Source organism: Oncorhynchus mykiss, chromosome 5 (assembly GCF_057628025.1).
Source record: "Oncorhynchus mykiss isolate SJ-2025 chromosome 5, ASM5762802v1, whole genome shotgun sequence".
Lineage (NCBI taxonomy): Eukaryota > Metazoa > Chordata > Actinopteri > Salmoniformes > Salmonidae > Oncorhynchus > Oncorhynchus mykiss.
In genome coordinates this window covers 64,862,501-64,876,558 of record NC_143026.1, presented here as the reverse complement: position 1 = coordinate 64,876,558, position 14,058 = coordinate 64,862,501, and the positions used below count along the sequence as shown (strand labels likewise).

At 42.8% G+C, this 14,058-nt stretch overlaps 1 protein-coding gene across 50 annotated transcripts in view; it reads left to right on the top strand.

The window, feature by feature from the left end:
* The first annotated feature begins 2,863 nt into the window (after window positions 1-2,863).
* The window catches only part of LOC110524290 (transcription factor E2-alpha), a 25,191-nt gene continuing 13,996 nt past the window's right edge, over window positions 2,864-14,058 (top strand). For 34 of the 50 annotated variants that reach the window (XM_090235509.1, XM_090235526.1, XM_090235527.1 and 31 more), the window contains exons 1-6: window positions 2,864-3,445; window positions 6,751-6,852; window positions 8,362-8,434; window positions 12,879-12,952; window positions 13,414-13,486; window positions 13,876-13,916. In XM_090235509.1, coding sequence (XP_090091635.1) covers window positions 6,772-6,852; window positions 8,362-8,434; window positions 12,879-12,952; window positions 13,414-13,486; window positions 13,876-13,916 — 342 coding nt within the window. In that variant the 5' untranslated portion in view covers window positions 2,864-3,445; window positions 6,751-6,771. The remainder of the gene's footprint in view (window positions 3,446-6,750; window positions 6,853-8,361; window positions 8,435-12,878; window positions 12,953-13,413; window positions 13,487-13,875; window positions 13,917-14,058) is intronic. The other 16 variants (XM_090235537.1, XM_090235530.1, XM_090235531.1 and 13 more) reach the window with 3 other exon arrangements.

Below are 14,058 nucleotides of genomic sequence, written 5' to 3'. Positions count from 1 at the left end.
CCCTATTCTATGGATTTCACATGACTGGACAGGGGCACAGCCGTGGGTGGGCCTGGGAGGGCGCAGGCCCACACACTTGGGAGCCAGGCCCTGCCAATCAGAATGAGTTTTTCCACACAAAAGGGATTTATTACAGACAGAAATATTCCTCAGTTTCATCAGCTGTTCGGGTGGCTGGTTTCAAACGATCCCGCAGGTGAAGAAGCCGGATGTGGAGGTCTTGGGCAGGCGTGATTACACGTGGTCTGCGGTTGTGAGGCCAGATGGACATACTGCCAAATTTTCTAAAATGACGTTGGAAGCAGCTTATGGTAGAGAAATTAACATTAAATTCTCTGGCAACATTTCTGGTGGACATTCCTGCAGTCAACATGCCAATTGCATGCTCCCTCAAAACTTGATACATCTGTGGCATTGTGTTGTGTGACAAAACTGCACATTTTAGAGTGGCCTTGTGTGCACAAAATTGGAGAGAAATAAGCTTTTTGTGCGTACAGAACATTTCTAGGATCTTTTATTTCAGCTCATGAAACATGGGACCAACACTTTGCATGTTGTGTTTTATGTATTTGTTCAGTAGAAATGATAAAACAGACATTAGAATAACATAAAACCTGCCTCCCAAGTGGCACAGTGGTCTAAGACACTGCATCATAGTGCTAGCTGTGCCACTAGAGATCCTGGTTTGAGTCCAGGCTCTGTCGCAGCCAGCCATGACCGGGAGGCCCATGGGGCGGTGCACAATTGACCTAGCGTCGTCCGGGTTAAGGGAGGGTTTGGCCGGCCAGGATGTTCTTGTCCCATTGCGCTCTAGTGACTCCTATGCTGGGTGCAATGCACGCTGACACGGTCACCCTCCGACACATTGCTGGCTTACGGGTTAAGCGGGCATTGTGTTAAGAAGCTGGTTTGTGTTTTGGAGGACGCACGGCTCTCGACCTGCGCCTCTCCCGAGTCTGTGCGGGAATTGCAGCAATGAGACAAGACTGTAACTACCAGTTGGATACCACGAAAAAGGGGTAAAAGAAAAAAAGGAATAACATCATAGTGCTAGCCGTCAGAAGATGAAGAATATAAGCTGTCTATAACATATGTATATGTGCACAATGCCCGCTTAACCACATAGTTTTCAAATATTTTGCCCTTTGTCAAGATTATTAAAACCATTGAATCATTCGAAGGATGTGTATCTTCGTGGTAATTTATGGAAAATACAAACTATCACACTATCAAACTATCAAGCTATTAACTCATATAGTTTTTCTCCTTTCTCTTAATCAGTCAATTGAATGGAACCACTATGTCCCCCGACCCACCCCTGACTCAGTCTCCAGTATCTATGCTGCATTAGTCTACAGTATGTGCCCGCAGGCTAGGGTCAGTCTGTTATTTCTTGTGTAATTCTGCTGTCTTATCTGGTGTCCTGTGTGAATTTAAGTATGCTTCCTCTAATTCTCTCTCTCTCCTCTCCTGGAGGATCTGAGCCTTAGGATCATGCCTCGGGACTACCTGGCCTGATGACTCCTGCCTGTAGCCAGTCCACCTGGTCGTGCTGCTGCTCCAGTTTCAACTGTTCTGCCTGCGGGTAGGGAACTCTGACCTGTTCATCTGACTACTACCTTGTCCAGGACCTGCTGTTTTCGACACTCTCTCTACCGCACCTGCTGTCTCGACCTCTGAATGCTTGACTATGAAAAGCCAACTGACATTTACTCCTGAGGTACTGACCTGTTGCACCCTCTACAACCACTGTGATCATCTTGAAGAAAAATCTGACCTTAAATGGCCATGTACTTGTATCATCTCCACCCGGCACAGCCAGAAGATAACTGGCTACTCCTCAGAGCCTGGTTCCTCTCTAGGTTTCTTCCTAGGTTCCTGCCTTTATAGGGAGTTTTTCCTAGCCACTGTGCTTTTACATCTGCGTTGCTTGCTGTTTGGGGTTTTAGGCTGGGTTTCTGTACAGCACTTTGTGTCATCTGCTGATGTAAAAAGGGCTTTATAAATACATTTGATTGATTGATTGATTAATCACTATGGATATCGTCATCAAACAAACTTAGACCTCGCTATGCGCTCTCCCTCTCTCAACACATGTTCTCTCTCTCTCTCTGCAGCCAGACCTCTCCCCTCCCCCCACATTCATGCTCTGTTATGATCCCATACTATACTCTTTCCTTTCCCTTCTCTCTCCACCCCAGGTCTATGTATCAGGCGCAGAAAGACAGAGGACGCTTTAGTTTTATGTCCAAGTGAAAATAGCATGAACATAACCAATCAACCTAGCCTTGAGGTTTCCCTGATCATATCACCTGGTCTAAAAAACTCGGGCCCTGAATAACAAAATAGTTATTGATGATCTATTATCTATTTCTTAGAAAATATTTTTGCCAAAATGGAATATACTCAACGGTGTGATCAGTTTTAAGGTGAACATTTTGATTATCAAGAAATTGTAAAAGTCTAACTGGCAAAAACAGGCTAGATCTTATGGCTAGTCTGAATTCACAATTTAGTGATGCCCACTCTGTTGGCACTACAGTACACATAGTTGAAGCCAAGCCTTGTACAACTAGTAGTGTGATATAGTTAGGCAATGAATGTTATTTATTTGACAATTTCACCCTTCTGCTTGGAGTAGCCTAGGCTACGTTTACAAAATGTAGACCGAGCAAAATGTTAACCACAGCATTAAAATGATGTCAGAGGCTACACTGTAGCCCCCTCACAGCCTCCCTGAGCACACAGCAAACCAGGCGTCAAGAAGAGGGAGGTTCAAATATGTATTTGCGGTCGACTATTGGCTTCCGTGTCTGCTTGTCACTCATATATGTGTTTCTATTGGCTATGCTTTTACGGATTTATCATTCCATCTCGTGAAGCTGCTGTGTAATCGCAGCTAACTTTCCTACTATAACCTTCCGCTAAAAGGCGTAGTCCTTTAGATCTCCTTTATTTTGAAGAGTACACATTAACTGTTGGCCAACGATTTAACATATGCGGCGGTTACATCAATTTAAGTCGCTACAACTTATAGTTGTTCTTTTCCGATGAGCAAATAGGTTGTCTCTATATAGGCGTTTGAAATTGGACACCGCTGCTTTGAGGCCCTCTTTTTATGCGGAAGGATACGTTGTTGCTTCTGACAATGTGGACGGAGGTGGTTAAGATGTCTTCTAGAAGAATGAAATCATCTCAATTGTAACAACAAAAAGGAAGACGTGAGATTAATAACTAGATATTGTTTGGATGCAAACTGGTTACATTGTACTAATGACGTGGACAGTGTAACGAAGCAAGGTTCAGGAGGAATAAGGAAGACCTACAGCGATCCAATGCGTTTCACGCGCTGAGGTTGAAATTCTCTTGAAGTTTTATGTTTTTTCCCCCTGCGAGAGACAGCCTTTCTTTTTACTGTTGGATGCCAGACATTTGAAGATTAAAGGTAAAAAATGCTTCTGTTTCAGACTGACATATAGTCGCGAAAATTGCACGAAATCATTAGGTGGGATGTGGCCAATTGTAGAACGTCTGACTTCTACAATTATCAAAAGTTTTGGGAATGTGTGGTTGGAGCGGGGGGATGCAAGTTTTTGTCTGGTTTCTAGTAAGGTGGTGAGTTCAGCCCTCAAGTGTGTGGTGGTCTCCGCACCAACCGTGTAGTGGGGGAAATTAGTCCTTTGTTCCCCATAAAGATATAGGTTATTCTGAATTTGACTCACTTTGATGTGTTTACTAGTCACAATTTTCCCCTAAAGAAGCCTGTGTTCGATCAGTGGGAATGACGACTAAATCTAATCGGCAATATAGCCTAAGTAATGTTGAGGGGCATTATAAACTTGTACTTTCATTGGTTCACCCTTCCATTTCAAGAGTTCATCAGAAATGTAAAGCAACTAACGCAGACGTTTCAATAACCACTAATACACAAACAACGACCCCTTTATGAAAGTGGTTAAGCGGATGGTCACAGGCTAGATGTACATTTATTTTATTCCACATTTGGCAGGAAATTACTTATTCCCCCCCCCCCCCCCCCCCCCCCCCCCACCCTCTCCTTTTTGGACTAACTGAAATGCAAACTTCAACCTTGAGTTTGTTGTCGTATTTCAAAAGAAATAACGTATTTATAACCTTATTAAAATTACTTTCTCAGTTATTCAAGGAGGCCACATTATTTGTTTTTCAGTGTCTTTTAGGTGTTTTTTCTTTTCCTCAAGGTTAATGGAATTATTTTACGTTGTGTAGCGAGAGATCCCATTCTTAATTCCACAACATAGAGCCCTTGGAAACTGACAATATCCTCCGGCTGGAAAGCATCCCTTTTCAGTAGGCTATAGGACCTAGACGTGGCCTATTATCTTTGGAAACGGCTAGCGAGCGGAGTAGAATGATTTTGCAACCAGGAATAAATATTTACGTTGTTTCAGTTAGGGAAACTACGCGAAACGATATGGAAACATTTCATCGGAATGAAAATATCGTTGAACCCAGCAGATTTCTGAATACATTTGATCATGATGCTGTTCCCGACAATAATGTCAAGTTTTAGTTGGATTCATTGCAGCCAGACACATTATATTCCCTTACTGAGAAGCAACAGTTGTATTTGAGTTCTTTTCAACTCAAAACATATATTTACATTTTCTGTTAATGTCTATTCAAAGGAAAAACACAATTGTCCAAAACTCACATTCTGCTATTAGTTTTTTTGGTGGTGCTTGAATATGTTAGAAGGTTTTGGGAAGTGCATGATGATCACAATGGATTTTGTATTGATGTCAGCTCTCAGAACAGAGGCCTGGATATGCAAGGTTTGGGTAGAGTAGCCCACTTGTCAAAATGTGTTTTGCATAATTAAAATAACATAAAAATTGTGTTCAAAATATGTTCTTTTTTTAGGGATAGACTATAGTTTTGCACATGGAGGACGTCTTGCCTTGTCTGGCTCAAGTGTACAAGGCGACCATAGCCCTAATCTATTGCTTCCGAATATTGTTCTAACTGGGTAGCAAAAGATACTATTCTGTACAATAATATGTGTGTATCCACAGTGCCAGCGTCCCTTTAAATATCCAGTTGTACCCACAACATTTTAGAACAGTAATTGTTTTTGTGGTTTATGTTTGGCAAGGTTTGTGTATCCTTGGCCTACCACCTTATCCAAAAGTGTGGCAAGACAACATTAGGCATATTTACAATTGGGGCTATTGTTATATTAGGGGGGGGGGGGGGGGGGTCTTGTTTCAAGGTTAGGTCATGTAGGCCTAACCTGCCTTCAATTTCAATACCAAGGCCTAATCCTGATGGCTCCTTTGAATGGTTTATAGGCATTTTTAAAGTTTTTACACACGTCTTCTCCGGGGAATTTAATCAACGTTGAAGATACTACACCGTAATTTGTATTTAAAAAAAACAAATTCCTTGATTCCACTCTGGGCTCAAAGGAACTACTAGCCCTGTGTGTGTGTGTGACAAATATGAAGAAAGTAAGAATAGCTTTCATTTTGCAATTGATGTATTGTTACAAATCTGGTGTTTACATTTACACCTGACAAGTTGCATGTATTTTGTGGTTCAAACCTTCAAATGGTTGTTTACAACAAATTGCACAAGAAATGGATTACAAAGGAGGTTGTAAAAGTACACCACCTGTTGGCGCCCTAGTGCTTCTTCTCTGTTGCACTGTCAGTTTATTCTGAGGCATGTAGTGCTGCTGAGCATCTGAGCTCTGCTTCTTTGCCTCAGGCTCCCGTTGGAATGCAAAACACAGGGTAAATCCAGTATTCATGCTTTTTGTGCCATTTGACAAGGTTCCTCTGTGCTGACATATGGTAATTTGGTAATGACATGTTTGCATACATCCATTAGCTCTGCCTTTCACCCCTATTGCCTAGGTCTAACAATAGCTCCAATTATGTCTAATTGTAAACCTAATATACTTTACTTTCATGTAGAAATGGATGATCAACGTGCATGTGATTTGTTGTGGGAGACATGGCCTGAGAGAAGTGATTAGTCTTGGTGAAGGTTGAATAAGGGATGCATTAACTACGCAGGCCTGTATTCTTCACATGGAGTGTCCGATTCCCTTCCTTGCAGCCTGTATAGTGATGCCTCACTATTAGTAACCTATGTGGTCATGCCCAAAGGAGTTAATTACATTCTCTGGTCTTTATTTATGTTGTATTTGTTCATATGTGATTATTCACAATGATTTATTGCACTGGCCTATATGTGACAAGGGAAATGGTGCTACCCATTTTAACTCGGTTACAACAAAATAGTGTTGCCCTTTTTTTTCTGAATATTGTTTGAATATCCGTGTCCCATATGCCAAAATACCCATGTCTGTCTGACAACTATTATTATCATGAAGAAGTCCTAGGCGGATAGGCGGCAGTGTTAAGGTTGTGGAGCCTCTGGGAAATCATCTAAACAACAATAAGAGGGGAAGGATCTTGGACTATTAGTCTGGGTACTCAACTTTCGCCAACTATTTACGCATCCGTGTCCATAGTGAGTGGTAGGCAAGAGTGAATTACATGGCCAGAAAAAAAGCAGTATGTTCATTCATTTTCTCAAGTGATAGAACTCAGAAATTCCTCAGGCATATCAGCCAGTAATATCTAGCCTGATTTTTTTTATTTCTTATTTTATTTATTTTTTCAGTCACATTCAATGTGTTTGTGCTCTCTAGTCTGGTTCCACTAAAAGTCAGTCTATCTTATTTGCGAATCTCTCTCGTAGGGTTGTTAGTGACTGAGGGGCATGAACGAGCAGCAGCAGCAGAGAATGACTGCAGTGGGAACACAAGACAAGGAACTCAACGACCTCCTGGATTTCAGTGCGGTAAGAGAGAGTGGGCTAGGGGTCTGGGACCAGGACATAGACTGCTGGACCGGGAGGGTGGGAGAGAGAGAGAGCGGCTGAATGGGGAGGGACGGGCCCGTTACATATCCAATATAATGACAGCAAAACCGTTAAACAGTTCTCCTTGTTCCCGATTCATTAGCAGGTTATAATTCTTCCACATTGCTTACCCCATGTTCTTTTCCATCCTTGAACTCCAGCATGACAAAAGTAGCTTCATCCCAGAAGTTATTTGATTTGAATATTTTTGTTTTGTTTTACCCCATCCTCAATAAATCAAAGCAAGGTCACCTGAATGTACCACAGGTCCTAGGTGTTTATTCATTGGTTTTAAACCAGTGTTTGAACATGAAAAAAGATCAGTAAGGTTGATTTTATGGTTTGGGCTGACCTGAATCCTGAAGATTTATTCAAGCGAGATGTATTTGATTCCTATTTTGCCGTAATGTTTATTTTTGCTTGGTTTGGTTTTTCTTATTTTGTGCACAACATTGCCATATTTTGATGGCTGATAATTACTTATGGGAAGCGTTTGAAGGGACTCTCCATACTTTTGAGTGGTTCTTGCGCTGAAACACCCCACATCGTATTCAGCTCAATACATGCTGTTTGGAATGGGGTAACCCTGTCGTTTATGTCTCTTGAAAGCAGGTCTTTATGAATGGTCAGACTAATAGGAGATTTTGGGTTTGATTTTCATCTACTTGCTGGCATCAGCTTGTGTATTCATTCATTTTTACCGTATGATTTCTGTTGGGCTTTTAAGTTGACATTCATGTGTTTTTTTTTTTTTTCTCTGGATAAATTGAATAGCTGAGCCTGTGTAAATAGATTGTTATGGATAATTACTATAGGCTGAAAAATATGTGTGGATTCAAGACCAGGAACCCTAATTGAGTAAACGCTTGTCATCGGACTTGATGTCCCACGCATTGATATTCCTCCACTAACCACAGCGTACTAATATAAGATCTGCCCAGGTATTTGATTTCCTCTCTGTGTTATTGAAGCCTTAAGGGTAGTGAAATTCCATTGGTTTTATTCCCTCTCTTTCTTAATGGGCCACTAGTGTGTGTGTGTCAAGACTTAGGTTTGCTATGCACATCCATTTGTGTCGCCACCCACTCAAATCAGAAATGTGTACATGGTCCTGTAAGCAGTAGCTATGTATGGAATCTAAACCCATTGGAGACAAAGGTGTGTGTGTGTGTGTGTGTGTGTGTGTTCTGTGGCAGGATTGGCTGATAATGTTACAGTATGGCTGTTGCTGGCCCAGATGCCAAGAGGCAGAAGCACACAGTGGCTCATGAGATGGCATGTTAAGCAAGCACCTGTGACCAGGGATTAGGCTAGATCACTCTTAACATCCGTGTCCAGCCCACATTTCACATCACAGACGATGATCTAGCTTTACTGTATGTTCAAAGAAGGTGTGGCCAATGTGAATATTCACATCAGTATTTATTTCCCACCTCTTCTCTATTCTAGATGTTTGCACCACCTGTGGCTAATGGGAAGAACAGACCGACGACACTCGCTAGCAGTCAGTTTGGCGGATCAGGTAAGATTCTGTTCTGAATGCAGAATACTGTAAAACTGTCTTTCTGAGCCTTATTGTATCAAGTTTTGGTAAGGTCAGTAAGTAATGGATAATGGCTGTTTATATGTAGCTGCAACATTGCTATTTGTCCTTGTATAATAGGTTTAAAGTACTAGAGCAGTGGTGCAGTAGTGGTTTTGTTCTATTGCATTATGCCTTCACCCATTCACTTGGCAATAGAATTAAAGATACTGTATACATTTTTGATTGACCTCCTACTTTCGCTGTATGGGGACGGTATTTGATCACCTTTTATTGCTGGTAGTAAGTTGTCCAGATCTGGTTAGTTTGATCCTAGTTCTCCTGTGGAAATATTCAAGCCTGCTCTGTCATTCTGTGTGCACATTTACCCTTTTTAACCCCTGCTCTTTTTATCTAACCAAGATGATTCATCTGTGCTATAAAGCTTCAGAACGTTGTTGGTGCCTTTGAACGCTGTGTGTTGGATGACAAAATCTCTGTAATTCAGAAGAATGTCGTCTTTATTTTTGGTTGTTGAATGAGACCCAACTTGTTTTTTGTTGGGGTGATGAAGCAAACCATCTTGGTGGCCGTTTAGATTTACAATATGTCTCTATTTAGCGAATTCAAATGTTTTTTTAAATATATATTTTTTAAACTTCCAATTCATCTTTTTCTACCACCAACATGGCTTGTATTTCGGAACACCTGAAATGTGCGAGTAGCTTCTGCTGAATGTTATTAGTAAGACATGTTCCTTCCCTCTGTCACCCTGCCAACCTGCAGTGTGAAATGGAGTCACACTCTGTGCGGCCCCCAGAGTAAGAACTCGGCCGCAGAGGAACAAAGGCAGAAAAGGGCTTATGGACTTGAAACGACTCCCCCACCCTGAAGTATAAAACACTCCTCCCCCAACTCGACACAGGGCTCTTCCCCCCACTTGGTTCACAGGAAATGGCTTCAGCCGGAGACAATGCCCCTCACCCCGAGCTCTGGAACACTTAACTGGCCCAGCATGGAGTGTTGGCCAGAGTGGGAACCCTCTGAATGGGGATCAGTGGCAGGACTCAGTTTGTTTCTATTACAGCAGGCAATTACTTAGCAGTGAGAAGTTCATTCCTGCCCCTGTCCTAAGTGTGCCCCTTGGTCATTGACACCATTCGAATGTGATACTTCAAGATGTCACATTTAACTTTCAGAGAACTCCAGGTAGCTCGTAATAGCACGAGTGCCACACTGCCAACCTCTAGAGATTCTGTTCGAGGTTATGACACAAGCCTATCAATCCAGTGAGAGATTAGGGCATCTGTAAGCTACAATTCAGGCTTGTTGGATACGTTTCTTCCTGTTTTCCACTCTGAAGCTGCACCAAATCCCTTGTTATAAGTAGATATACAATCAACAGGGAGTAGCATCGGTACAGGTCTAAATTACACACTTTAGCAGTTTTACGTCAGTTTTTCACTTGAGGAGAATGTACTTCTTTTGAAGTAGGCAATGTATGTGAAAAATGTGTATTTCGCACCTCTTCCACTTTTTCCTGAAATGACAACTTTACTTCAGTCCTCCATTATGATAAGATCACATTGCCATAACAAAGAGCAGCCTGTTTGTTCTGTATTGTTCTCCTGCAAACAGGTCAACTTCCTGTTTAACTGGCCCAACTGTAGCCTGTGACATCACCGCTTCTGTTCTACTAGTAGGTGACTGACTCAGCGCGGGAAAGGCACCGGTGGAGTTGTGGCCTACCAGTCCGCCTCTATTCACCAACACAAAAGTACTCGGAGGGGTGCTAATTGCATTAGGCGTCCTCCCCTCCTCGTCAGGGCCCATAGCCCAGAGCGTGTGGAGAGGGGAGCTGGAGCTGGGGGAGCAGTAACACCCACAGGGCTCCACCAGGCATCCCCTCACTCACCTCTGCAGCTGCTGGCCCCGTCATCCACCCACCCAGGACAGGCCACATCCCCCCCCCCCCCCCCCCAACAACAACAAACAACCCTCTCTCACAGGCAGAGACACGTGCTTGTGCGCACACACTCCCACACAAATATTATTTCAGATGATTGTCATAGGATGTTTGTCACCTTATGATCTGAACAGCCAACTTCTATCAAATATGTCCTATACTGGTGGCATTAAAAAATGTCTGGTCTACTAGACCTAGCCTTTTGCTTGTGGTTTTAAGACGTACGCAATAAACGATCCAGGCTGCCTTTTCAGAGGCATATTCGATTTTGCCCAGTGAGAAGATTTTGTGCCTCAAAATCAGATTATTTGTTCAGCGGCTGGCTGGCCTGTACAGTGTTAATATTTCCCTCATGGCCTTCACTAGATTCTCATCTACTGAATCAGGTTAGACGTTGGAGTTCAACGTTTCAACAGGTAGAACGTGGGAGAAGAGAATGGAACCACACTTATAACATCATTTACACGTAAACAATGAAATTGAAGATCTTGTGTAAAAGCGTTAAGAATGAACATGAAACAATTATTGCAGCATGAAGTCTGTCTTTAGTCCCCCAGCCCTTTCCTTCTCCCCTCTTGTCTCCCATGCCTTTTCCTCTTTCCGTCACCCCTGTCCTCCCATCCTCTGTCTCTCCTCCCCTCTTCCATAGTGACAGTAGGCTCCTCAGTGTTTGGCTCTCACTTCTCAATATAGCTGGCTGTGCGTCGGTGTCACCTCAGCAGCTCCCCACCTTGTTTAATTGCCTCCAAGTTAATTACTCCACAAAGTGTGAAACAATGTTGTCAGAATTTCTCTGCAAGGCGATGCTCTCTCTATCTCATGTAGTACCCGCTCGCCAAATGGAGGCCTTTTATTAAGTGCCGTAGGTCTATGTGGGCAGCAAATACTACTATTGACTAGCTGTTGGAACGAAGCCATTGTAGACACTGGATAATGGAGAAGGTTTTTAAGAAGCCTTATTTTATGGCCCTGGGGTGCCACTTATGTGGATTTGATTGTGTCTCCGTATTGAGTGGACTAACTCTGCCAGCAGGGCTGTTGAAGTGGTGTCCATGCAAAGCCTGTCGCTCATATTTAGTTGTGTCCATCAGTTCTTGTGACTAAATGTGACTGTCTTAGCAGTGTGACCTTTCAGCTCACTGACAGTGACTGAGTAAGGCTGATATTTGGAGGTGCCTCTCTCTCTGCTCCCCTGCTTCTCCATGCCAGTGGCATCAGCTCCATAGATCATGGCTGTCATGGCGTGTGTAGGTGCTTGCACCGCTCTGTTAGCCTCATCACTCATTCTGAGTCGTCAGCCGCTCATCTCGCCCAGACCCTCTCTCCCTCCCCTCACTCTCTCTCACACATTTTTTTAATTAGGCAGAAATCAAAGGAGAAATATGAATATTCATAAGGAAACTGCATTAATATGCACAATTATGCAAATCAGTATGCAATTAAGCCCTGTGTCTCCAGAGAGGCTTGGTAGCATTAACGGATAAGACAAGGAGAAAGGGGTGATGGGGGTATTTTGGAATTTCTGCTCTACCAATCTTTAGAATGCTTGTTTTTCCTCAGCCACACAGCCGCCACTCGTGAAATGATTTAACATATTCATATATGATTTGTGTATTGAATATGTATGTTATTTGGTGTTTTATGGCTTACCATATTATGGCATCTGCACAATTGCTGTGAAACAAATGGCAATGAGAAGCTAGACAATGACACATTCTGTTATCATTTGGTTTCTCAGTCAACTACGACAGGATCATTGCCCACTATAGAATCAGTGAAATGCCCCCTCTTTCAGACTGGTGATTTAAAACAGCAGTTCCCATCACTGCTTCTTCAACTTGAGGTTTTCACGTGGACATGTATGGAATGGTCCTTCCTTAATGCGACAATGACAGATTCTCTTAAAGGTGATCTGTTGTCCCAATGGTGTTGCCTTTTAAGACCTGTGAATGACATGCATTGGCTCAGGGACTCTGCAGTGCTGACAAGTTCACCTGAGTGATGGGTGCTAGCATTATGGCTACATTCCTACACATATACCCCTACATATTTATTTGGACAGTGAAACTAAAACAGAATGGTGCTCTATACTCCACCATTTGGGATTTGAGATCACATGTTTCATATCAGACGACTGTATAGAACGTCACCTTTTATTTGAGGGTATTTTCATACATGTATGTTTTACCATTTTAGAAATGAAAGCACTTGATGTATCTAGTTCCCTCATTTTAAAGGTGTCTATAGGTATTTGGACAAATTCACTTGTATATTAAAGTAATCAAATGTGTAGTATTTGGTCTTATATTCCTAGCATGATATGACCTATGACTTCTTCAAATAGGGGGACTAAATGCAGAAAGTGCTTTGATTTCTAAAAGGTAAAACTATAAAATAGCCCGGCCTCATATGAATGGTGACGTTGTGTACTTTCTCCAGTCCGTGCGAGTCTAACCCTTTCATGTCTCTCTCTTCCAGCTCTGGATGAGCGCAATGGCTCTGGATCCTGGGGCCCAGGAGAACAAAACAGCCCCCCCTTCAACCAGGGAAGGGTAAGCACTACCAGGGGCTCATCACAGGCTCACATACACTACACACTCACTTCACAACAGCTCAGTGCATTGGCAAACTATGCATATGATTCAGACTGGTAGTTTTACTTTGTACCTAATAGCCTGGCTCAGAGTCGGGCGTTGGCAGGCTCTGCGCTAGTCTTTACCTCTGTGGAAGCCCAATGGTAATTTGCGGCTTCACATCCACGGTAACTGTCTTGGCTCGTCTCATTGTAAATATAAAGGAACGATGTACAGGGGGTGAAGATTGGCTGCAGCAAACTGTTATTACCACAACTTGATGATTAAGAAATTGCTAGAGACTGGATCCCGTACACATTTCCTGAGCTCACATGGTAGTTTACAGACAGGGATGAACCAGTGCACTGGTCATGGCATGGAAGGAATCATTACTGATCAGTGAACTCTGCTGACTCTTTACCATGTTGTTTTTCCCACAGGGCTACGGAGATGGCTCCCACTACAATGAGCACGAGGGCCTGTCATCCCCCTTCCTCAGCTCAGGAATCGGAGGTAGGCTACGCTCAGAGTCTCTGATGACTTGTCTCTGTGTCTTTCAGTGTTGTAATTGGGATAGGTTGGAAATAAGTAGTGGAGTTACTGTTGGTGTGCACGTATTTTGTTATAACCATGAAATGATCTGAGTGACAAAGTGCCAGGAAGCGCGTGTGTGTTGGATGTTAAGAGCACTGGAGCAGAAATGCTCCCTTGGGTTTTGTCTGGCCAGCAGCTGAGCGCTCTGAAGGGGGGGGGGCACTTTTATCACTACTTTGTATTTTAAACAGCTACTGATTTGGACTTTTTGTCATTGTTCAAGTATACTCCAAATACCCAACGTTTAACTACCATTTAACCGTTTAACTACCATAAGGAACCCGATAATTGTCAATTTCTTCTTACAGGTAAAAATGAGAGGATACCATACTCTTCCTTTGGTGGCCAGGTAAGAGTGCTTCTGACCCCTTTGCTTATTAAACCTAGTTAAGATCATAGTTTAGGTTTACCATGTCCCCAATTGTAACTTGATTTGAGCTAAAGTCTGGTTTCAGTATAAAGATGACCCCATTTTCTCACTTCTCCTTTCA